The sequence below is a fragment of the Tenrec ecaudatus genome, chromosome 16 (assembly GCF_050624435.1).
Source record: "Tenrec ecaudatus isolate mTenEca1 chromosome 16, mTenEca1.hap1, whole genome shotgun sequence".
NCBI classification, from domain to species: domain Eukaryota; kingdom Metazoa; phylum Chordata; class Mammalia; order Afrosoricida; family Tenrecidae; genus Tenrec; species Tenrec ecaudatus.
Genome location: NC_134545.1, coordinates 102,836,541 through 102,858,875, shown reverse-complemented (window position 1 = coordinate 102,858,875; position 22,335 = coordinate 102,836,541). Strand labels below are relative to the sequence as shown.

Genomic DNA, 22,335 nt, shown 5'->3' with positions numbered 1-22,335 from the left:
AATAATCTTCAGGGATGATAGATAGGGCTTCTGGTTTTAGAACTACCTTAATTAATTCCTTTTTTTTTTATCCAGGAAATGGAGAAAATATTACCTGAGGGGTAGGGTGGGAGGGAAGCTCTAGTAGGAATTGGGCTTTTATAAGAATTGGACTTTTGCTTGGAGGAAAATACAGATTTAAGATCCTCAATCCAGATCTAATACTTAGGTTAAATCGTAACTTCACCAGAGAGCGTGGTCAGAACCCACCGACTATTTCACTCAGGCGTCCACGTGACCCATGTCCGGTGTCTGGAAGCCAGCTTGGGAAGTTTGCAAGCAGGGATAGAACATGCTGGTTTATAGCAGTCCGAGGAAGCCAGCCTGACTATGTTTAAAAACACGCCTGGGTGTTGCTCTCGCAGCTGGCCTCACCTGACTCTGCTGTGTTCTTAAGGACTGACAAGAAGGAATTACACAGCTTTACTGTGAATGAGATGAAAGTTGACAGCAGGTCATCCGTTGTACATTCAGTGGTTCATACACATTTTGTTTCAACTCAAAAGATTGTGGTCCCCTCTGTGCACCGTCACTTACCTATGTCCTCCCCATGTTTCCCCTCCTCTTCCTCTTCTCCGCCCCTAACCCTCTACACTTTGTCCTCAACCTCCAAGGTTACTAAGGGCCCTCCTGTCTGTCTGACCAGTAAGCCTGGTCTGTCTGGTGAGTTCGAGTTTTCCCTACTCTACCCAGGACCGAGTGTGAACCTTTCCAGGGCAGCTGGGAGTGGTAGCCAGGCACCATCTCGTGTAGTCTCGGGATGTGGAGACTATGGCCCGTTTGCCCACTGGCCTAATTGTTTCCATGTGGCTTGCTTTTCATCACCCTTGCGCTCTGGCTGGTTGACTCAGGGTCACTGAGACAGGGCTGGCTCAGCAGGAGGGGAGCTACTCTGATTCATATGGTAAATAGCTTAGGGTTTCTGCTTTTACAACCACCTGCATGTGCCAGAATTTAAATTTTTATCTGGGAAACAGAGAAAAGTGTTTGTTTCTCACCAGGGGTGCCCGAATAGGAACTTTTTGATGTTCCTTTATGTAAGACTACACTTTACTAAGTAGACCCAAAACAAAAACGTAATTAAAAAAATCATTTTATTGGGGGCTACTACAACTCTTTAGCACAGTGCATACATCCATCAATTGTGCATCAAGCATATTTGCACATTCCAAAATCAACTTTTTATGGCACTTTGCACTTGATGGTCATCTGTTGACACAGTCTACACTGGTTTCTTGGGTTCATGGTTAGTTATGGTTAGTCATGGGTCATGGTTAGTCTGTCAACAATTTCATTGGCATATAATGCACATAATCATACAATTCAGTAGTTCAGTCGCCTCAGGATGAGTTTATATTTTTTTCATTCATGCCCTCATTTTTAGATCCCCATTCCCCTCAACCTCCTCTGCCACCCCCCCTGAGAAACGTTTGCTGTCAGTAAAAGCTTTGTCTTTCTCCCACAGAGTGGCTGGTGGTCTGGAACTACTGACCTTGTGCTTAGTAGCCCAAAGTGTAATTACGTCACTGGGCTCCTCCAAGAAGACTAGGGGGCACAAAAAAAGAAGAGATTAATCCAAAATTGATTGTGGCGGTTTTAAAATACGACTGAACTATTGGATTGTATGATACATGAATTGTGACAATAAAACCATTTATATTGTGGGAAAGTAAAAACAGTAGGGGACTTAGCAATGTTACAATGTTACAGACATCTCCCTCTGTCTCACTGCGCCGCCCGCCCGATAGCTTCCTTTTCATTTCCTTTAAGATGTCTCTGTGTCCACACCCGTCTTAGATATTGGGCAAATACTTTTTTAAAAAAAATGCCTTGATCATTTGCAATAAAATGATGGGGTTTGCACCTTATAAGAAGATGCGGGAGTCTTCCTTTTTAAATGGACCCTCTCGTTCCCTGGTGGCTCATGTCTGTGCCCTTTTGATCGACAGCTTCAAGAATGGAAACCCCAGGGGGACAGGGACTTCACACTGCCATGTGCTAACGGAAGGGTCTTGAACAGTGTGCGTGGGTGGTGTGTGAAGGTGACAAGGCACGAAATAAACAAGATCACCCCTGAGCCCTGGTGAGCTGCCGGAGCCTGCATCAGAACCAGCTGGGCTGCTGGCTAGGGTGCAGATTCGGGGGCTCAGTGGTTGCGTGGGGAGTGTCGGACATGGGATTAAGCTCATTGGCCTTGGTAAGGACTGGCTCCTTTTCCCCTCAACAATGATAGGAGCTGGAGGAGCAGGAAGAAGTGGACGGCCCTGGGCCCCAGTGCCGGAGGCTTGTGAGGCTTCTGACTTAGGCCTTTTCCGTCCTGCTTATCAGAAGCAGATCACCTGCTCTTTTCCCTCCACAGGGCTGCTGCTGGGTTCAAACTGCTGACTGAACAACCGAGCTCTTGACCATGGTTCCTCGAGAAGGCTAGTGGAGGGTTGAGGGGCTGCCAGGCTTCAGAGTGGGTTCCTGCAGGATTTACCTGCGCGTCACAGCCGAGGTCAGCATGGCCGTTAAGACCTCAAAGGGGCAGTGACATAGTGCATGGACTTCTGAAGTTGGCGTGGGCACCAGTGTATGTACTGGTTAGAATAGGACAGGTCTTCATCATTTACGTTAGAATGCTGAAACGACTTATAAAAGGTTTACAGCAATCCAATAAAAATGGTAGTAACCCTAAGGGTTGATCTTTAACAATCGGATATTCTTGGAACGGCACCATCAGCCAGCATGTGTTATTTAACGTTTCGTTCGCCCTTTATCGAGGAGCCCTGCAGGCACAGTGAGTGAGTTAACCTTCGGAATGTTGCTTCAAACCCACCATCTGCTCCTTGGGAGGAAGGCTTGTCTGCATCCTTGAAGAATTACAGTCTCAGAAACACGGCCTTGTAGGGCATATGAGTCCGAATTAACGAAGGCTGAGGGTTTGTTTTGGTGTTTTGTCCTTTTGTCATGAAAGGTAAATGTTTCTTGAAGGCCACTTATTAATTTGGCTGAGTCTTACCTCCCTGCCCTTAACCTAGGGCTGGGCTGCCAAATGTGGGAAGTGTTACCATTCTCATCCTGTCTAGAAATCACTTGCGTTTACACACGAAGCTCCAACTAAACTAACTGCCACTGCAGTGATGACAACTCGACAGCCCTTTAGGACAAGCTAGAACCGCCCCTGTGAGATTCTGAGGCTAAGTCCTTATGGGAGTAGAAAACTTCCTCTTGGAGCAGCTGGTGGTTTCGAACTGCTGACCTTGCAGTTGGCAGCCCAATGCATAACCACAATAGCACCAGAACACCTGCTTTCACACTCCAGTTTCCTGCTCCTTTCAAGCCAGTGCTTGGTTTTGACATTCAATGTGTTGGTTTTTTAATAGACTGGTGAAAAAAAAAATGTAAATTTAAAAACATCACTTTTTAGGCCTGATCTTTTCACTTTTTCTTTCACCGCTGCCACTGTAACAGCTTCCCACCTGGTCCCCATACCTATACTCAAGACTGAAAGAGGGTCGCAGAAGGGTCCACATCCCATGTACGGCTTGTATTTCACCAGGTGAATTTGTTCTTGTAAATGGCACCCAGGTCAGGAGATTTGGTACTGTTGCCACCCCAGAAACTTCCTGCGCTCCCCCGTCTATGACCCCCCACCTATCCCCTAGCTCAGTGGTTCTCCTAATGCCATGACCCTTTAATACAGTTCCTCATGTGGTAACCCCCCCCCAACCATAAAATTATTTTCATTACTACTTCATAACTATAATTTTGCTACTGTTATGAATCAGGTGACCCCTGTGAAAGGGTCGCTTGACCCCCCCCCCAAAAAAAAAAAGGTCGTGACTCACAGGTTGAGAACCGCTGTCCCAGCTTCTAGGGCTGTCTAGTAGTGTGGCTACTGTTGAACTTGGGAAGAGAGGGCTTTCTACTATAAGGAGTACAGTCTCGGATCCCACAGAGGCAGTTCTACCCTGCCTTCCAGGGTCCCCATGAATAGAAATCTACTCAATGACAGTGAGTTTGGGTGGGTTTTGTTTGTCTTGAACTTGATGTAAATGAAAGAATGCAGCATACAGTCTTTGGTGGTTCGCTGGCTTTGCATAATTCCCTGCATGTCACCCCTGTTACATTCACTTGCAGTCCCATATACTCTTCTATTACGCCTCCAAAAATCAAACCCATGGCCATCCAGCCAATTCTGACTCAGAAACCGTAGCACAGAGTCTCACTGCTCCTTGGGATTTTCGAGACCATTTTTTGTGGGAGCTGAAAGCTTCATCTTTCTCCCATGGAGTGGTTGGTAGATTTGAACTGCTGACTTTCTGGGCAGCAACCAACACACTGTGCACCAGGGCTCCCCCCAGAGGAGCATGTAAGCGTAATAAAACTGCCAACACAGGGTTCCCGAGGCTGAGCTCTTGACAGAAGCAGACTGTCACATCTCTCCTGAAGAAGCCTGGTGGATTCAAACTGGTAACCTCTGATTAGCAGCCGAGCACTTAGCCAGCTGTGCCACCAGCCCTCCTCCAGTGCATGGGACTCGTAGAATCCCATTAGCTAATGAACTTGGAGTGTTATGCTAATCACCAGCTTATCTATGAATTTCCTCTTGACCGAAGGGTGAGTTTTAAAGATTGTTTTATAGTGGTGAACTACAGGTAACAACACTGTCTGTTTAACTTTTTTTTTTAAGGTGAAGATGCTGGTCTTTTATTATTTTTTTAATCATTTTATTGGGGGCTCGTACAATTGTTATCACATTCTCATTTTAACTTTTTATGAGTGCCATTCAGTGACAGGAAGTTCACCGCATTAAGTAGCCATCACCATTTCCTATTTCCCGATGTCACTCTACCTTTGTTCTCCGGGAGAAAGCAGGGCTTTCTACTCCCATAAAGAGTGACCGTCTTGGAACGCCTGCAAGGGCAGTTCTACCCTGTCCTGTCTCCTCTTGGTGAGACAGGTTCGACTCAGTGCCGGTGAGTTCATGACACACACAGTCTGCCTGCTGAGAAAACACTCAGAGAAGCTGGCCTATGGGAAGAAGGATAATGACAACCTGCGATGATGCCGGTGACACACCGTGCTTCCTGAGAGGACGTGAAGCGCTCCGTGATGACCACAGATCGCAGCCTTCAGTGTGCATGGCAGCCACACATAAAGATGACCCAAACCCTCACCACGAGACCAAGAGGTCACATGAAAAGCGGAGACATGATCAAGGATTTCGTCTTGCATGGCTCCCCAGTCAGGGATCCTGGGAGTAGGAGGCCAAAGGTCAATGAAGGCGTTGCATCGGGTAATCTGCTGCCCATGCCCCCTTTAAAGTGCTGACGAGCAAGGATGTTACTCTGGGGACCAAGATGCACTGGACATAATCCATGGTATCTTCTATCTCCTTGTCTGCACCTGAAAGTTGGACCTTGAAGAAGGAAGATCAAAGAAGAAGGGAATTGAAGCATTTGAACGATGGAGCTGATGAAAACCCTGCAAGTTCACGGACTGCTGAGAAGTGCGTTTCCCTGCACGAGGGTGTCCCGGGGACGGGGAGACTTCAGCCTCGTGGACTTTGGGCCCGTTGTCAGGGGAGCTCAGTCCCTGGAGAAGGACAGCACGCTTGGCCGAGTAGCAGGGCCGTGAGAAAGGAAGGCCTGGACAACATGGGTTGACCCAGTGGCTGCATCGATGAGCTCAGACAAGAACAACGGCGAGGGTGGCCCTGGACCGACCAGGCAGTGTTTCCATTCTGTTGAACATCAGGTTTCTATGGGTCAGAACCAACTTAGTGGTACTCAACCACAATACACTTGGCAAGAGATCTGCTGGCTTAGAGGTGGAAGCATTGGGCTGTTAACTCCAAGGTCAACGGTTCTGTTTGCATAGAGACTGACAGTCTTGGAAGCCCATGGGGGTGGTCCTCCTCTGTGGCCCTGGGTCCCCAGGAGTTGGCCTGACTCCTTGATGGTGAGTGAGGCCACCTGACTGCTGGTGAGAAGCGAGGGGGGAAGGTGCCTCACCGCAAAGAGGTAGATCTTCCCTTACCGCCCCATTCCAGCCCAGCGCCCCACCGCCCCCTCAGCGACTCATTTCCAATAGAAACAGGCTCTGGTTTCTGGGGTACGCGTGGGGGGGACCTGACGTTCCCTATGCAGACTGTCATCTAGTCCCCATCGCTGGCCCTCCACTTCCCCACTCTCTGCGGTTGTGGCTGTGTGTTTCAGCTCAGTTTCGAGTTTCCTGAGGCTGCCAGCCTGTTCTCATAGTGGCCCTCTGCCTGAATTGGGCCATGGCTTCCTCTTCTTGTTGAATCAGTTTCTACTTCTCCATCTGCTTCCAGATTTGCTGACCTCTCTTTTCCATGACTTCTTCCTTTTTCATGGGCCTTGTCCAGGGGTACTGCAGTATTTTCCCCCATTAAGTGTACCTGCGTCGGCATCACACACATAGAGCAGTCATGGAATGCATTGGACACTAACACACGAGGAGATGATCAGGTGGGAAAAACTGCCACGTGCATGTGATTTGTGTGTATACTGTGTACAGTACTATCTATATACAGAATAGCTGGATTTCATGCCTGCCTTTCCTGTTGTGTGATGCTGGGCTCTCCAGAGGAACAAAACCAGTGATGTGTGTACATGTCTATAGAAAGAAGATTTCTATCAAGAAATGACTTACACGGTTGTTCAAATAGCTAAGTCCAGTGAGATAGTTAAAGTTTACTGTGCCAACCTGGCCGATAAACACACGTGGGGTTAATTGAAGGGCAGACAGATAAATGGCTCAGTGAGCCTCACCTTTCTAGTTCTCGGGTCTCTTGCTCTCTGATGGTCAGACCAGGGTGCAGCTGCCTTAGCCAGTTCCCTGCTTCAGCTGTCAAGACTCACTTCCTGTGAGACATCCCTGAGGAGAAGCCTCATGGACCTACCCCGATGCAGCCCTGGGTGCAGGAGCAGCCGTGTGGAGACCCCTGCCAGCGCTGAGATGCTTACACACTCACTGATTATGCTTTCCTCCTGCAGTCGGCATCATTGTGTGTTTTGTGAGATGGAGGAGGACTTTATGGATTGGTATCAGACATAAGGGTTAATGTTGGACTTGGGGGCTTGGGCAGTACTGGGTTGGGATGTTTTCTTGATGTGCACTTACCCTTTATATAAAACTCTCTCCCACACATATGAATTTCTGCGGATTTGTTTCTGTGAAGTACCCAGACTAACACATCCAGTCAGATTCAAGTCCGACTTCTCCTGACTCATGGAAGCTGATGACCAGGAAGCAAGATGAAGAAGCAGAGACAGCATGGGGCATAGGCTGGTGGATGGGATGCAGAGGCCTGCAATTGGGAGGAGGTACATCTTCCAGGAGTGCCTTCCAACTCCCGGGGCGCAGCGTCTGACACTCTCTGACCATGTCCTGCTGCTATTCTGTCCACAAGCTTTTGGAATCAGGTCGCTCTACATCCGCACTGACTGGCACCATGGCAGTGAGTTTGGCTTTTGGTTTGGAATCTCTCCAAAGTGGACAGCCTATTCCCTTTTGTAGCCTGTTCTTAGTCTGGAAGCTCTTCAGAAACCTGCTCACCTTGAGTGACCTTGCAGTGAGTATTTGAGATCCCGGTGGGACAGCTGCTAGCATCGCCGCCCCATGCAAGCCACCACCGCAGGACACGCTGACAGATGAGCATGGGCCATGAGCACGGGAGTAGTGACTGACAGTCTATGCGGAGGTGATGCTGGCGAAGGGGACAAAAAGGGCATAAGGGAGGGGGGCTGTCATCTTACAGGACAGGCAGGGGGTCTCGAGGAGGGGACCTGTGAATAAAATCTGAAGAAACTGAGGAACCCAGGAAAGAAGGATCCAGACAACCCATCCCCAAATGGTATCACAACCACAGGGCGTTAGAAGCCATGCTCTGTCTACCGCCATCGAGTCTCCCGCTCACAGGGACCCACACAGGGTTCCCACGGCTTTGTAAGCTGTCTGTCTGAGAGCAGACAGCCTCATCTCCTGTTCTCAAGAGGTGTGGACTGCCGACATTGGGATTAACAGTCCAATGCTTAGAAGAGAGCCAAAGAGTAAGCCTCCGTGAAGCCACTGTTAACAGCATGCGTGACTCTTTCATACAGTTCCTCACACTGTGTTGACCCTCCCCAACCGGAAGATTCCTTTTGCTGTTACTTCATAACTAACTTTGCTACTGTTATGAATCGGGCAATCCCTGTCAAAGGGTCGTGCGACCCCCCCAAAGGGGTTGAGACCCACAGGTTAACCGCTGGTTAAGAGGAAGGTGAGTGTGTGTGTAAGGAGCATCTTTTGTTTTCAAGGGGAGACTGTTCTAAGAGGGAAGAATAAAGCCACCGACTCAAATGGGTCAAGAGAGATGGGAATTTCGATTTCCTGAAATGGAAGACACCGGTGACGAGGAGGAGTGGCTTCACACCAGAAGGTTCCAGACGCTGGGACGAGCAGGAGCTGAGAGGGCTGGAGGCGGCGAGGATGGCCTCCCCAGCAGTGAGGCGACCAGGGACAGCACTGGGGTAGGCGAACACGTGCTTGTTTTTGTTCTGAGATGAGGGAGATGCCGTGGGCCTGCCCGCTGACAGAACTGGGCCACTCCGGTTCGCGGCTGATCTCAGTTGGAACCTCTCTTGGAAGGGGCAGCCCCATGGATGTCAGTGTGGTCCAAGGGAGAGGGTGTGATAGAGACCCAGCTTCCGGTCTCAGCCAAGCTCAAATGCAGCTGCCAGCCGGGCTGGCTTGTTCCTTCATGTGCAGTGTAACATGGTGATCTCCGGAGCTCCTCCCGCTGTGACATGCCATGAATGTGCGACTCTTGAGATGCAGACGGATCAAAGATGGGAAAGGAAGTTCTTGTCTGCTGGCTTCTTCCGTGGGAAATTACCGCTTTCCAAAAAGCTAAAGGAATGTTGTAAAAATGCGGGTTTACATGTTTATAGAGTTAAACCTAGTGGGGAGTTTGGCCAGTTCCCCTCCCCCACCCGTACTCCTGTTCGGACAGACAAGGGGCCCTGGTGGCGCAGCAGCTAAGTGTTCAGCTACCACCCACTAGGTCCGAGGGTGGCATCGCCCACAAGAGAAAGACGTGCAGTCTGCTTCCTGAAGGGTGGCCGCTTGGAAAGCCTCCCTGCCCCAGAGGACCCCAAGGGGTCGGAAGTGACTGCAAGGCCCCCAACACTGGCAGACATTTTCCAAATCCAGGATCAGGGGACGAGTGTGGTCCCATCATTCGGAGATCGGCATGATTACCAGCTTGGTGTCTGTTGGCTGAAGCTTTCTACACACAAACCAGCCGCACTCCCCGAAGCTTTCCCCTCCATTTGCATCTGGATATTTTTCTGCCCTTCTCTTTTTTTCAGCGAAAGCTTTACCATGAGCATGTTTCCAAATCACCCCATATTCACCACGCAGTTTTGGACCACTCTCGGACTAGACGGTAACTTACCAGTGCTACCAAACTCAAGTGTAACTAGCACCGAAAGCAGACAAGTGCGCTGTTCAACTGCACACGCGCGCGTGCGCGCACACACACACACACACACACACACACACCCCTCTGCGGTGTCTTCGGCCTGCACTGCAGGTGTAGGATTTTTCACTGGTGCATTTGGCAGGCTCTGATGCCCGCTGTACATACTCATGGTCACATAGCTGCCTCTGCCTCTCTCCTTGCAGACAGCTTCTAACCACCTGCTTCCCCCCTCCCCTCCCCTCCCCATTAACCATGGCAATGTCTATTCCATCAGACTGGTACCAGGCCTGCCAACTTCATTTAATTGGGGGGAAAAAGTCACACTCCCCCCCAGGGGGTAGGCGAACACGTACTACTTACTGAAACAACTTTGTGGGGAGAGTCAAAGCCATTCAGATTCCAGGGGTGCTTGGAGCGCCTACATGGGCTGGGCACCGGGCCAGGTGCTTTCTTGCTTACTGCTGTAGAGCACCACACCCTTCAGATGTAGGTGGCATCTTTTCCTGGTTCAATCCCAAGAGGCTGTGACTGAGGACACACAGCTGATCTGCTGCCAGGCAGCTGGGAGTGGTACCCAGGCCTCTCCTCTGCGGGGCAGGTACTTATTTACTTACCTACTTCACCGGCCGCAGACAAAGACCATCTATGCTCGGTTAGACACACGCATATGGACACGATGCCTGCCATACATACCCGAGCTGCGAGAGAGACTAAGAATTACTCAAATACACACGCACACATATGTCACTAAGTCCATTCCGACACAAGGCAGCCCTGTGTGCGTCAGAGGGGGGCTGTGCTCAATTGGACTTTTAGTGGCTGCTTTTTAATGGAAGTAGATCTCCAGGTTTCTCTTTGGAGGCACCTCTAGGTTGAGTTGAACTGCCGGCCTCCCCATTGGGAGCAGACTGCTAAACTGTAAATGCCACTTGGGGAATCCACAAGTGACCAGCTTTATGAGGCTGCTGAGTGGAACAGACAGTCCCGAACCCTCCATCAGTGAAACTGGACTCCTGATCCAGGGCTCTTCCTGCCAGTCCCGACTGTCCCTGAAGAGAGGTGGGGCCAGTGGGGTGAGAGCGGCCATGCTGCTGGGGCCCTGGAGCTACAAAACTCAGATGCAAACCACGAGTAGAATTTGTGGGGTGTGTGTGTGTGTGTGTGTGTGTGTGTGTGTGTGTGTGTGTGTGTTACTTGGAAAACCTTACAAGCTGTAAGTTTGTATACTTTATACTTGGCCTTTGAAGCAGGGCACGTTCGGATTCTGAGCCACTTTTAAAAGGAGCAGTCTGACAGGTCACGTGTCTCTGTACTGTCTCTCGATATAACTCCTACCAAATGACGGCCTACCAAACCACACTCACTGCTGTCTTGTGGATTCTGAGTCAGAGCAACCCTCTAGGACGGAGTCAAACTGCCTCTGAGTTTCTGAGGTTAAAACTCTTTCCCGGAGCAGAAAGCCTCATCAGGGCTGTGGGGTTGGAACGGCTGACCTTATGGCTTACAACCCAATTTGTAACCCTGCCAGGGCTCCTAATGGCCAGTGGAACTATATCAATAAGGTGCATGGAGCCCCAGTGAGGGGATTGCTCACTTTGGCTACCTGCTTCAAACAAACCTTCCCGGAGGTACTCCAAGAAAGAAGAGCTGGGCAGAGAGTGCCCTTTGAGCCCCAAGGTCCCTGTAACAAGACAGTTTGAGACAATGAGCAGCAGAAGCAGCAGTTTGCAAGCTTGGCTTCGTGGTCCCTGGGGCAAGAGAGCTGAGTGGGCTGACAGAGTGGGGTGCCTCTGGGCACTTCTCAGGGGAGCTAAAGGGCGTTTAACACTTGCCCGAGACAGGGCAGAGGCCCAAGGGGCTGAGGGCCAGGGAGAGGCCTGCCTGCGTGCACAGTCAAGAAGCTGTCCTGACCCAAGAACTCTATCGAGTCCTTCCCGATCCGAAGTTGTAATCTAGCCCTTCCCTAATGAACTTCAAATCGTGAGCATCACGTGTGAGTGCTGCGTGGTCATCGCAATGCCTTACTGAGCCCAGTAAACGAACAGAGCACGGTGGGAGAATTGGTAAGACCTTCGGGGAGAGGAGGAATGCCTGGCCTGTTTCGAAGGAACCAGCTCTAGTTTGGAGTGATGGTTATCCTCTCTCCCCCTTGTGAAGTTCGGGAAGGTCAAACGGCCCCAGTGAGACACTTTTTCAACCAGTGTTTATAGCCATTTTATTAAGACAGCCTTTCAAGATTTCAAAACAAAAGTTTAACGCTGTGTATGTTATACGTCAATCCCAGGGTTTTATTTTGGCGCTATGTGAGAAGCTAACAGGACATTGAAAGACATCTGAAAAGCCTCCCCGCCCCCACCCAGCTTGGGAGGGGCGCGTATAAAAGCACACACCAGACCATATCAGGGTGGGGGGCCTGGACCTAGCATTCAATTGACCTGGCTGGGCTCAGCTGCTGTGTCCAGCGCCTTACTCCCTGTGCTAAGCTGGCTTTCCCTAGGCGATTTTATGGGAAAGCAGAAAGCCCGTGCAAGCTAGGACTCTGACCTGCCTCCGAGAGGCTGTTAATCGTCCTCATAGCTGCTGTCACCCACAGACCTGAGCTCTCCACCATCCGGGGACCCCAGAGCACCTTTTGCTTCCTCCTCTCTACCGTCTTTCTGGGTACAAGTGACTGGTTGAAATGATGATCGGCCTTCAACTTGTGAATGAGAGCAGGGACAATCAAGTCCCAGCCAGAGAGAAAAACCAAACCAAACAACACACAGTTGTAGCGGCCCAGTTTCCCACTCCTGATACTAGAGAGTCCTCCACGGCTGGTTTTTCAGAAGCAGTCACCAGGCCTTTCTTCGGTGACGTCGCTGGGTGGACTTGATCTTCCAACCCTTAGTTCAGCCTAGCTGCCACCCCCTACGGCTAACAAAGGCGAGAGGGTATTAGAATAGATAACATCCAAAAGCAGTTCTGTGAGTAATATCCAGCATTCTTCCAGGGTGGAGAATTTCCTTTCCTTCAGGAAAAGTCAAGGGAACCAACTGGCGGTTGGTGTGTGCACACTGAGGTATTTTACCAGCTTCTATTCCATAGGACTTTGGCACAGGCGCACACGTGGCCCTGGAAACAATTCAGTTGTGTGCAGCCTGCTGAAGAAATGACTGAATAACACTGGGCCATGTTGAAGAGACTGCTAGTAATTGTTATGTGAGCCCCAGCTGGGCAGAAACGCTCTTAGTGGCTGCTGGTGTTAGATGCTGCCCAGCTGGTGCCCACTCATAGTGACTCTGTGTGCAAAAGAATGTTCTCTAGGAATGTATTAAGAACGAAAGATAGAAGAAAAGGCTCTACTTGCAATAGACAAAGGTCCCGCCTATAGTTTAAAAGTATAACCGGCTGATCCCACTATATCTGTGTGGGTGCTTGGGATAGTCCCACAACAGACTGGGACCGGCTAGATCCCTGGTCACCGTGACCTGTAAGGTTGCGCCCTGAACCAAACTCAACCCAAACGGAACCAACGCTTGTAAAATAGACAGTGTAAGGAAGACCCTCAACGAGATGGATGGACACACAGTAGGTCCAACAATGGGCTCAGATGTAACAATCCAGTTCGTTCTCCTCCCAGCGACCCTCCATGGCAATGCAACAGGACAAACATCTAAGGGCAGCAGCAGACTGAGTGCTTAATGGGCGCTGGCAGGCAGGAAGGCGAGGGGAGAAATGCAGGATCCCCGGAGGGTGGAACACTCGGTCTAGGCGGTAGGAAGCTGGAGGGAGAAAAAGAATTAGGCGACCAGGAAGCTCAGAATAGAAGATACAAAAGAAAGTTCCAGCGAATGAAAATACTGTGAAAGGAACCATGGAGGGGGGCCGATGGCTGGAGGATGGCTTGGAAAAATAGCAATTAGTACCGCTAAAAATAAAGACCAATTTAGAGACAAAGCCAGACACAGGAGGAGGAAAAGAAGCCTGGCCAGAAACACACAGGAAGGCGGATCTAAAGACACCCGGTCTGGGACGATGTGCAGAACCCGGGCGCTAGAAGGGGCGTGGAGCGCGCGCGCCCCGGGAGCGATGGTCGCGGAGGCCCCCCGCCCCGGGCCCCGAGTGACTCCCGCGGCGCGGCACCCACGTGCCACCAAAGTTGGAGAAGTGTCCCAGGCGGGCCAAAGACGCCACTCCGCGCGGGCGGGCGGGCTCCCTCCCCAGTTCTCGGGACGCCCCGCCGCCCAGGCCGTGCCCACCGCACCATGCCGGCGCGCGGGGGGCCCTGGAGGCCGGAGCCTGAGGAGGCCGCGGGCCAGGACGCGTGCGGGCTGGACGGGCCCTCTGGACCTCTCGGAGGACGGGCTTCCGTCTCGGAACCGCGGGGACCCCCGCCCGCACGGCGCTTCCCGGGCGTTTGCAGGAAGAGGGCGGCGGCGCGCGGGTCCAGGGCGGTATCTCCCGGGAACCCGCCGAGCCAGGGCGCCTGGGGACGCGCCGCGTCGCCGGACGAAGCTCCCTGGGCAAGCGCCTCCAGCGCGGGCGCAGGCACCCCGGGGTGGGCCTGCCCCAGACCGCCCCCGACCAGCGTGGGCGGGGAGTGCGCGCCACGCGGCGGTAGCGGCGAGCGTGGGGAAGGGGGGACTCGGGGCGGGGCCGTGTGAGGCTCCGCCCCCCGCCCCCGCCTCCCTGCTGCGGCGCCTCTCGCCCGCCCGTCCGGCCTCCACCTCGGCGTTGTCGGTCTCGGCTGCTCCGCCGGCGGCTCCCCGCGCCCGGGCCGCCCGCCACGATGTTCACCCGCGCCGTCAGCCGGCTGAGCAGGAAGAGGCCGCCGTCAGGTAAGCGGCCCGGGGCCCGCCTGGGTGCCCCCCTGGCCCGAGCTCGGGCGCGGCTCCCGAAGCGCCCCGACGGGAGCCCCGCCGCCCGCGCCCTCTCCCTGCGCCCCCGTGCCTGGAGCGCGGAGCCGCGGGGCGCCGGGAGGAAGTTTGGCCGAAAGAGGAACCGCGGCAGTTTTCTTTTTAGTGAGTGTCTGGGAGCCAAAGGAGCACCGCAGCACCCCAAACTTTGGAGAGAGAGCTGCGCTGAGGTTTCGAAAGCAGAACGCTGCCGCCGCCGGGGTCCCCTCCTGGAGTGCTGGGTGCTGCGGCTGCGGAGCTGGGAAGGATGCCGAGCGCGCCCAGAGGCGGCGGGCTGCACACGGGTGCTGGAGCCCAACCGGAGCCGCTTATTGGGGGCACCCGAGGAGGGAGAGGGGGCACGCCAAGGAAAGACCACCTGAAGCCACCCTGGGGTAACTTCTTAGAATCCACTGTAGAGACGGAAACCGGGCTTTTTTTTTATCCCAGTTGGCTTAACCCTTTCATGTGCCCAGTGGGGGCCAGGACTATGTCTGAGGTTCTTGTGAGTGCTTGCACCCCGGGGACTCCTGGCAAGGTAGGCATGCTGATGGCACTTTCCTAGAGTCCCGAGCCTGTGGGTATCCCCCCTCCCCCAATCACACATCCTAGGTGATGGCGAGTGAATCTTTCAAACCCAGGTTTACCTGCCTCTTGAGAAGACAGACTACCACCTTCCACTCCAAGATCCGAGACCTTCTGCTTAGAGCCAGAGTCCATAGTGTGGCCCGTTTCCTTTCTTCACTTAGTATGAGGTTCAGAGTTTGGACTGGAGCCAGACAGGGTGGGTGTGAGTCCCACCTGCACCACACCTAACCTGACCTCTCTCTGCAGCTAAGGACATGCAGAATGGGAATGCTGATCAGAAGGGTCCCTGACCCATCTGATTCTTTCGGTGGTTGCACTTAACATGTTAGGAAAACCTGGGCCACCTAATCCCCAAAACAAACCCACTGCTGTTCCAACACACAGCGACTCTATCCTGGGTCACTGAGACTGCCAGTCTTTAAGGGAGATGACAGGCTCCATGGCTGAGGGGTTTGAACTGCTGACCCGGTGGTTAGCAGGTCAACGTTGGTCCTACAGCATTTCCAGGGCTCTGTGTCCCTCTTCGGCTTATTATAAAGAGCTGATTGGAGGGGGCTTCAGCAAGTTCATGGAAAAATGAAACGACAAATGAATGGAAGTTTTCCACCATCTTTTTTTAAAGTGAGCACTAACTTAGTGTTAGTGGCCTTATAGGTGTGTGGATTTGATTAAAGACTTCCCTTGGGGGTGTTTATTTTAGCCCTCCCCTGCTTCCCTGTGGATGTTCTCAGGCATATGGTGCAGTGGTCAGAACACAGACTTAGCTAAACACCTGCTGCTGAACCGGTGCCCTCGGACAAGTGACTGACCTCTCTGTGCCTCAGTTGCAGTGGTGGTTAAACCAGGACACGCACTGCATCGAGTGGATGGCAACTCGTGTGGGCTCCTGTGTTACTGAGTGGAACTGCTGCCCGGGGTGTTCGTGGCAGTTATTTCTTCATGGAAGCAGATGGCCAGGCCTTTCCTGCGGCATTCTACTGTGAGGGTTCCACCTGCTAGCCTTTAGGTTCGTGTTTTGTGCCAATGAGTTGATTCCAACTCATAGTGACCCTCTCGGACACAGTTGACCGGCCCCCAAGGCTTCCCAGGCGGTCATCTCACTGGAGCACATTGTTAGGACTTTTCTTCCTCGGAGCTGCTGGTAGGTTTGAACCACCGATCTGTTTGGCTTAGCAGCCAAGTGCTTAGTCACGGAACCCCAGGGCTAACGTTTCCGTTATTCGTTGAGCGCAAACCTCTGGGACCTTGCTAGATAAGCATGCTGCTGTGAGAAGATGCTGAGTCAGTTTTGACTCAGAGGGACCCTGTGCACAGCAGAACAGAACCCTGCCCAGTCTGGCACGATCCTCATGAATGTTATATTTGAGCCGAGAGTCCCTTTTTCACAGGCCCTCTACCAAATATGATGCTGTCCTTCTCCAGGGACAGGTCCCTCCTGATAACATGTCCGGAGTTTGTGAGACAAAGCCCTGCTATTCTTGCTTGTAAGGAGCATTCTGGCTTCGCTTCTAAGAAGACAGACGAGTTTGTTTTTCTATTACTCTATAGGACTTTCAACGTTCTTTACCATGACCACAATTCAAATGCATCATTTCTTCTCTAGTCTCTCTTACGCATTGCCCAATCTTTGCTTGTGTGTGAGGCAATTAAAATAAAAACCATCGTTTGGATCAGGCACACGGTGGTCCTCAGTGACGGCTCTGCTTTGTAGCACGTCCACGCGGTCCTGGGCAGCAGATTTGCCCAGTGCGATGTCATATGATGTCTCGATTGTTCCTTCCTTGGATGTAAACTGTGGATCAAGCAAAACGAAATCCTTGGCAACTTTGAGCGTTTCTCCATTTGTCGTGACGTTGTCTCTTGGTTTAGCTGTGAGGATTCCGTTTTCTTTGCATTGACCTACAACCCACACCGAAGGCTTGAGTCTTTGATTTTCATCAGCAGGTGCTTCAAGTTCTCTTTGCTTTCAACACGCAAGGCTGTGTCATCTGCATAGGGCACGTGGTTGATGCCTTCCTTCGATCCTGCTGACACGTTCTTCTTCATGTAGTTCAGCTTCTCGGATTATTTGCTCAGCAGATTGAATAAGGACTGCGAGAGGCTCCCATCCTGACTTTAAAGGCACAGCATTCCCTTGCTCAGGCCTGTCGAGTGATTCTTGGTTCAAGTATACGTTCCCTGTGGGCACATGTCAGTGACTTAGCTTCCAGTTTCACAGCAACACACTGGCCTCTGATAGCCAAGTGCGAGCGCTAAGCTGTGGAGAGCTTGAAATAGGCAGCGGTGGGATACCCACACCATGGAAATCAGGAAATGCTAAAACTCAATGCTGCCCCACCTCCCGTACCCCCAAAACAGTTCGTTAACCAGCCACATCAGATTCTTCATCTGTAAAATGGATTTCATAGAATTGTGAGGATGAAACACAAGAAAACACGGGACAACTCAGACTCAAAAAAACTCACTGCCATCGAGTCAGTGCCCACTCCCAGCGACCCTGCCCGTGTGGGTCTAACTGCCCATGTGGGTACCTCTCTATGGGAGTAGAAAGTCCTGTAGAAACTCCCATGGAGCGACTGGTGTTTTCAAACTGCTAACCTTGTGGTTAGCCTCTAGTTGCATAACTCCCTGTCTCACCAGCCCCCCTCCACCCGCTAGGTGTGTAATAATTGTTAGCCGCTCTCCTATCCCCCCTTTCCTTGTCTCAGAAGAGTGGCAGGTGACCTCCCTGCACAGGGTTTTGGATAGCTGGGGTGCTGAAGGTATCTTTGTTTGGGATATTGAGGTATCCCACCTAGAACAGTGGAATCTTGGGTACCTCGTGGGTGGTGAGTGCTATTACAGGTGACCAGGTTGCACCCCAGGAAGGCTGGGGGACATTTGAGGGACCCTGGAGACTCTGCCCCTTTCAGAGTAACAGGTGATCAGCCTAATGAACTCTGTGTGGGGAAGTTCCATCGCTAAGCACTGTAGACCGGACTTGGATACCTGGGCCACGGGCAGGGTTTCCTTCGGATTCTTAGGTTTAAAGTCTGCCCCCCAGGTGGGAAAGGTCATCACTGCCAAGCAGTGGGCGTAGGGGAGTCTAGGGAGAAAAGGGGAACCCAGAGGTGGAGTTAGTGGGAAGCCAGGCAAGGGGGATCCTCTGGCTCTCTGCTCACACGGGCACCTTCCCAGGCTCTGCAAGGAATTTGGTGGTGGTTATTGTGATAATTCTGAGTGATTTTTCTTCAAAGAAAAATTACATAACTGTCAGGCTCTGCAGAGGCTGGGTCCTTGCTTTGGGTCCTGGCTCCCCCCCTGCTGCCTTGAATACCTCCTGCTTTAGCCCTGCCCTGCTTTTCAGCAAGGCTGTTCAGAACCGTGTCCCCTACCCCCTTCCAGACGTGGAATTCCTGATTCTCCTTTCCCGAAGGAGAGGCCCTCAAAGTATATTCCACCAAGTGGAGGTGTAGGGAGGGGGCTTGACGAAATTCCCCATTCTGGACCTGCCCTCAGACCCACCAAGTCTTTCTTGGGACAGAAAGGAGGGGAGTTAAGGTTGTATTTTATTTCTTTTTTAAAAAAAATTATTTTATTGGGGCTCGTCCAACTCTTACCACAATCCGCACACACACCCATTGTGCCAAGCACACGAGGCTGTGTTTTCAATAAGTGACCCACTCCATTGGCTCTCACCTGCCAGGGCCTCTAGAGGGTTCTAGCCATTGTCCTTGCTTTCCGATGAAGGTCTACATGGTTTATCATGGGAATGCTTTCCCTAAAAACAAACCCCAAGCCCTAGACTACCTGTCAGCAGATAGGTGCTTACCCTGGGTCTGCTGCATTCACCCATTAAGGAAACCTTTTCAGGTTTCTTGCTGGGCTTAAGGTGCGAAAGATGACAGCTCATGGAACAATTTAATGCCTTTGTTGTAACCACCAGCAGCTAGGCAGCCTTGGAAGTCGGCGACTGTCCCCTGAACATCGTTGCTGGCCTGGGCCTGCAGCTCCAGGCAAGGTGGGCAGCTGAGTGTCAGGGTCATGTCGGTGTGGTCACCTACGTGCCCGGCCTGGGTCTGGAGCCAGCTCTGGACAGACAGTGCGACTGAGTGAGGCAGGTCGATGTCACACAGGAGCCTGCCTGGCTTTTCCTTGGCCTCCCTCACCGACCAACAGAGTCTACTTCCCTCCAGGTTTGAGGATGGGTGCTCCCGGGCTCTGGGAGCTTGCAGTTTAAATGGTGCTAAATTTACTCTCCCCTGGTGCTGTCTGCTTCCCGCAGATAGTACTCATCAGCAGGGGACCCAAGAGCCCCTCGATAAGAGCCATCAGGGGGTGCCCCTGGGAGGGAAACAGCCCCGGCATATTTCCGGGGAAAAGTTTTCCCAGCTCCCCAGGCTTTGCCTAGCTCACATCCTCTGCTGGGCACTCAAACCAGATGGCTGGTTCCGACATAGTGGCCGGTAGACAGCAGATCTGACCTGTGGAGTCTCCAAGGCTGGGATCTGTCTGGAACAGGCTGCCTGCCCACGTCTCTCCTCATGACTGCTGTGCTGACCCCCCGCCCGGCCTGTCTTCCCTCTACTCCCTGTGCCCTTCCCCCTAAGGCACCTGGCTTCTTCTGGCTCTCGCCACCCCCAGCATGTCCTGCTCTTTGAGGCTCAGTGCCCACCCCCCTTGCCACTGTCCCTCAGTCTCCCCAGGGCCCCCCCAAAAGGTTTGTGGTCTGTTAGAAGCGGCAGGTTGGAGAACTGGAACCTTGGATCCAAGTCTGGGGTGGTATGCATGATCACCCCCGGCGCCCGCTGACGTTTTGTGCAACTGGATTTGGAAGTGGGGCGTGTGTGGGCATTGGTGGCTCCATGGGGAAGTTCTTGCCTTCTAGCAGGAGACCCCGGTGGATTCTCAGCCAGCGCCCCTCATGCTCAATCCCCGTGGCTCGCAGTAGTGGGAAATGAGCCAGCAGAGACCATGTGGATCCACAGTTGCCCGTGGGGCTGGCTCAGGCCTCTGCCCCACAGGGTCACCAAGAGCCGTTGGGGTGGAGTTGATGTTTACCTCCGACCCTGCCCTGCCTCCCTCCAATTCCTTCTTCCTTTCTCCAGCCAAACAGACCCCAGACTCACTGCCAGCAAGTCAATTCTGACTCCTGGAGGACCTGGAGGATCTGTGGTTTTCCAAGACTCTCACTCTTCATGGGCAGGTAGAAAGCCTCATCTTTCTCCAGAGGAGCAGGCTGCACTGATGGTTTTTAACTTGAGGACCTTTGATGTCTTTGGAATCAACTCAGTGGCAGTTTCTGAGATACTTGAGATTGTAATCCAATTCGATAACAGGGTTTTCTTTGTAATGTTAATGATCCCGGTCTTTGTAGGGTGTGCTTTCTGCCTAATCCCTTTGGGGAGGCAGAAAAAGAGCAGATAGGGTAAACAGACAAACTGCTAAGGAAGAGAGATTACTAAAGAACCCAGGTCTACCCAACTCCCCTCCATGGAGTCGATACCAACTCAGAGCCACCCCACAGGACAGGGTGGACTTGCTCCCCATGGATTTCCGAGACTGTAATTCTTTACAGTCTTTCTCCTGCTCTGGGTTAAGGGAGGCTCAGAATAATTCATCATCTTCCTCAAAAGCTGATCAAGAGCCTTCCCCTGGAGCCATATGTACCCTCCTTTATCTGGAAGAAGCCTTGATAGTGTTGGCCAAAGTCTGTAGCCATCAGCCGCCCCGAAAGAGGACAACCCTAAAGATTTCCTTCTATAAAGATCCACAGCCTTTGAAGCAGGTCCACCCTTGTCCTGTAGGCCCCACGGTGAGAAAATTAATTTCTCTTCTTTAAAAACAAACTGCTTAGTAGACTAACACAGATAAACACAAATAGGGGCCAGACACCGTGACCTTAGTCCCACTGCTGAGCCTGCAGGGAACCGCCACTTCTTTGGCCTCAAGACAGAGCGGGAGGGGATGCAGTCAGTTGGGATCCAGGGCTGGCTCCTGGAGGAAGCCTGGGCTTTCAGGGGCGGAGAGAAGGCAGTGTCTTCATTTACACCCTCAGGCGGGCTTCTGGCCTTTTATTTTTTCTGCCTGTGTCTAGAGAGCCAGGACTCAAAGGAGGCTCCGAATAGCAGTTGGGCAGCCTTACTTCCTTCCCTCTGGGAGAGGCTGGAAACCAGTGACCATCTGCTGTTTGGTCCACTGAAAGAGGATGTTGAGGCTCATTTTTCCTCTGGACCCAAGGGTGCCTGAGAACCCTGCGGGCCCCTGCCTTTCTCAGACCAGGCGGCATTGACAAGGCAGCGGTGGACCTTGTGGTGGACCCCAGAGCATGGAACGTAAGGACGTGACCCCCTGGTGAAGCAGGGCTGCGGGCAGCACCGGGGCGGATGCAGGAGAGGTGCTGGGGCCATCTTCAGAAGTGTGCTCCCGGCGCTTGGTGTTGCAACCCGTGAGTTCTGAGAAAAGATGCCGCGGCCCTCCCTGAGCCCTCCCTGTCCCCTGCTTGGTCCCTGGTGCTTGCTGTGAGTATGATTCTAGGGAGCCCTGGTCAAGCAATGGTTAAGTGCACAGCTGGCCCCCGGGCTGGACTCCACCAGCTGCTTGCTGCAGAAAGGTGTGGCAGCCTGCTTCAGAAGATTCCAGACTCAGAAACCCTGGGGGGCAGTTCTACTGTGCCCGTAAGGTGGCTTTGAATTAGAAGCAAACTGCCTGCTACAGGCTTGGGTTTTTAATCACCCCCCCCCCACTTTCTTTTTCTTTTTTGCTCACTGTAGTAGTTCACCCACATCACCCCAGCAGGGGGATTGCATGCCTGCTGGGTAGTTATTCTCAGAAGCGAGATCCTGGGGCAGATAAACACTTTGGACTATTTAGATAAGAATGTTTCCATGACCCAATTTGACTCACCAGTTGTAACAAACTGACTGCTTCCCAGTTGGGAGGATTTTAAATGTTGTCGCTTGGTTTAAGATGACACCCTCGTGGTGGTGACGGTGGTGCTGGGTCTTCACCAAGGGAGGTGGCCGCACTTTCCTTGGGACAACTCAGCAAAGCAAGTCTGAAGGAGAATGTGGGGTGCGGTGGCGGGTGGTGGTGGTGGTGTGTGTGTGTATATAAAGGTCTTGAAGTTGTTAAAGTGCCCAGGTGTGAACTGAAAGGCTGACAGTTCGGAGCCACTAGCCACTCAGGGGTCTGCCCCCCTGAAGAGGAGAGCCTTAGAAACCCTGCAGGGTGGCCCTCCCCTGTCTTCTCCCGTCTGTGAGTCGGAAGAGCCTGGATGCAGTGGGTTTGGTGGGGTGGGATGGGGGTGGGGGTGGGCGGGCACATAGGGGTACCTCTGAGTGGGTTACACCAAACCACTTTCAGATTTCGGCGTGACAC

At 52.4% G+C, this 22,335-nt stretch overlaps 1 protein-coding gene across 1 annotated transcript in view; it reads left to right on the top strand.

Annotated features, from left to right (window-relative positions):
- Nucleotides 1-14,144: 14,144 nt before the first annotated feature.
- RGS10 (regulator of G protein signaling 10) overlaps nt 14,145-22,335 on the top strand; it is a 46,664-nt gene continuing 38,473 nt past the window's right edge. The window contains exon 1 of the mRNA XM_075533661.1: nt 14,145-14,331. Within this exon, the coding sequence (XP_075389776.1) occupies nt 14,283-14,331 (49 nt within the window). The 5' untranslated portion in view covers nt 14,145-14,282. The remainder of the gene's footprint in view (nt 14,332-22,335) is intronic.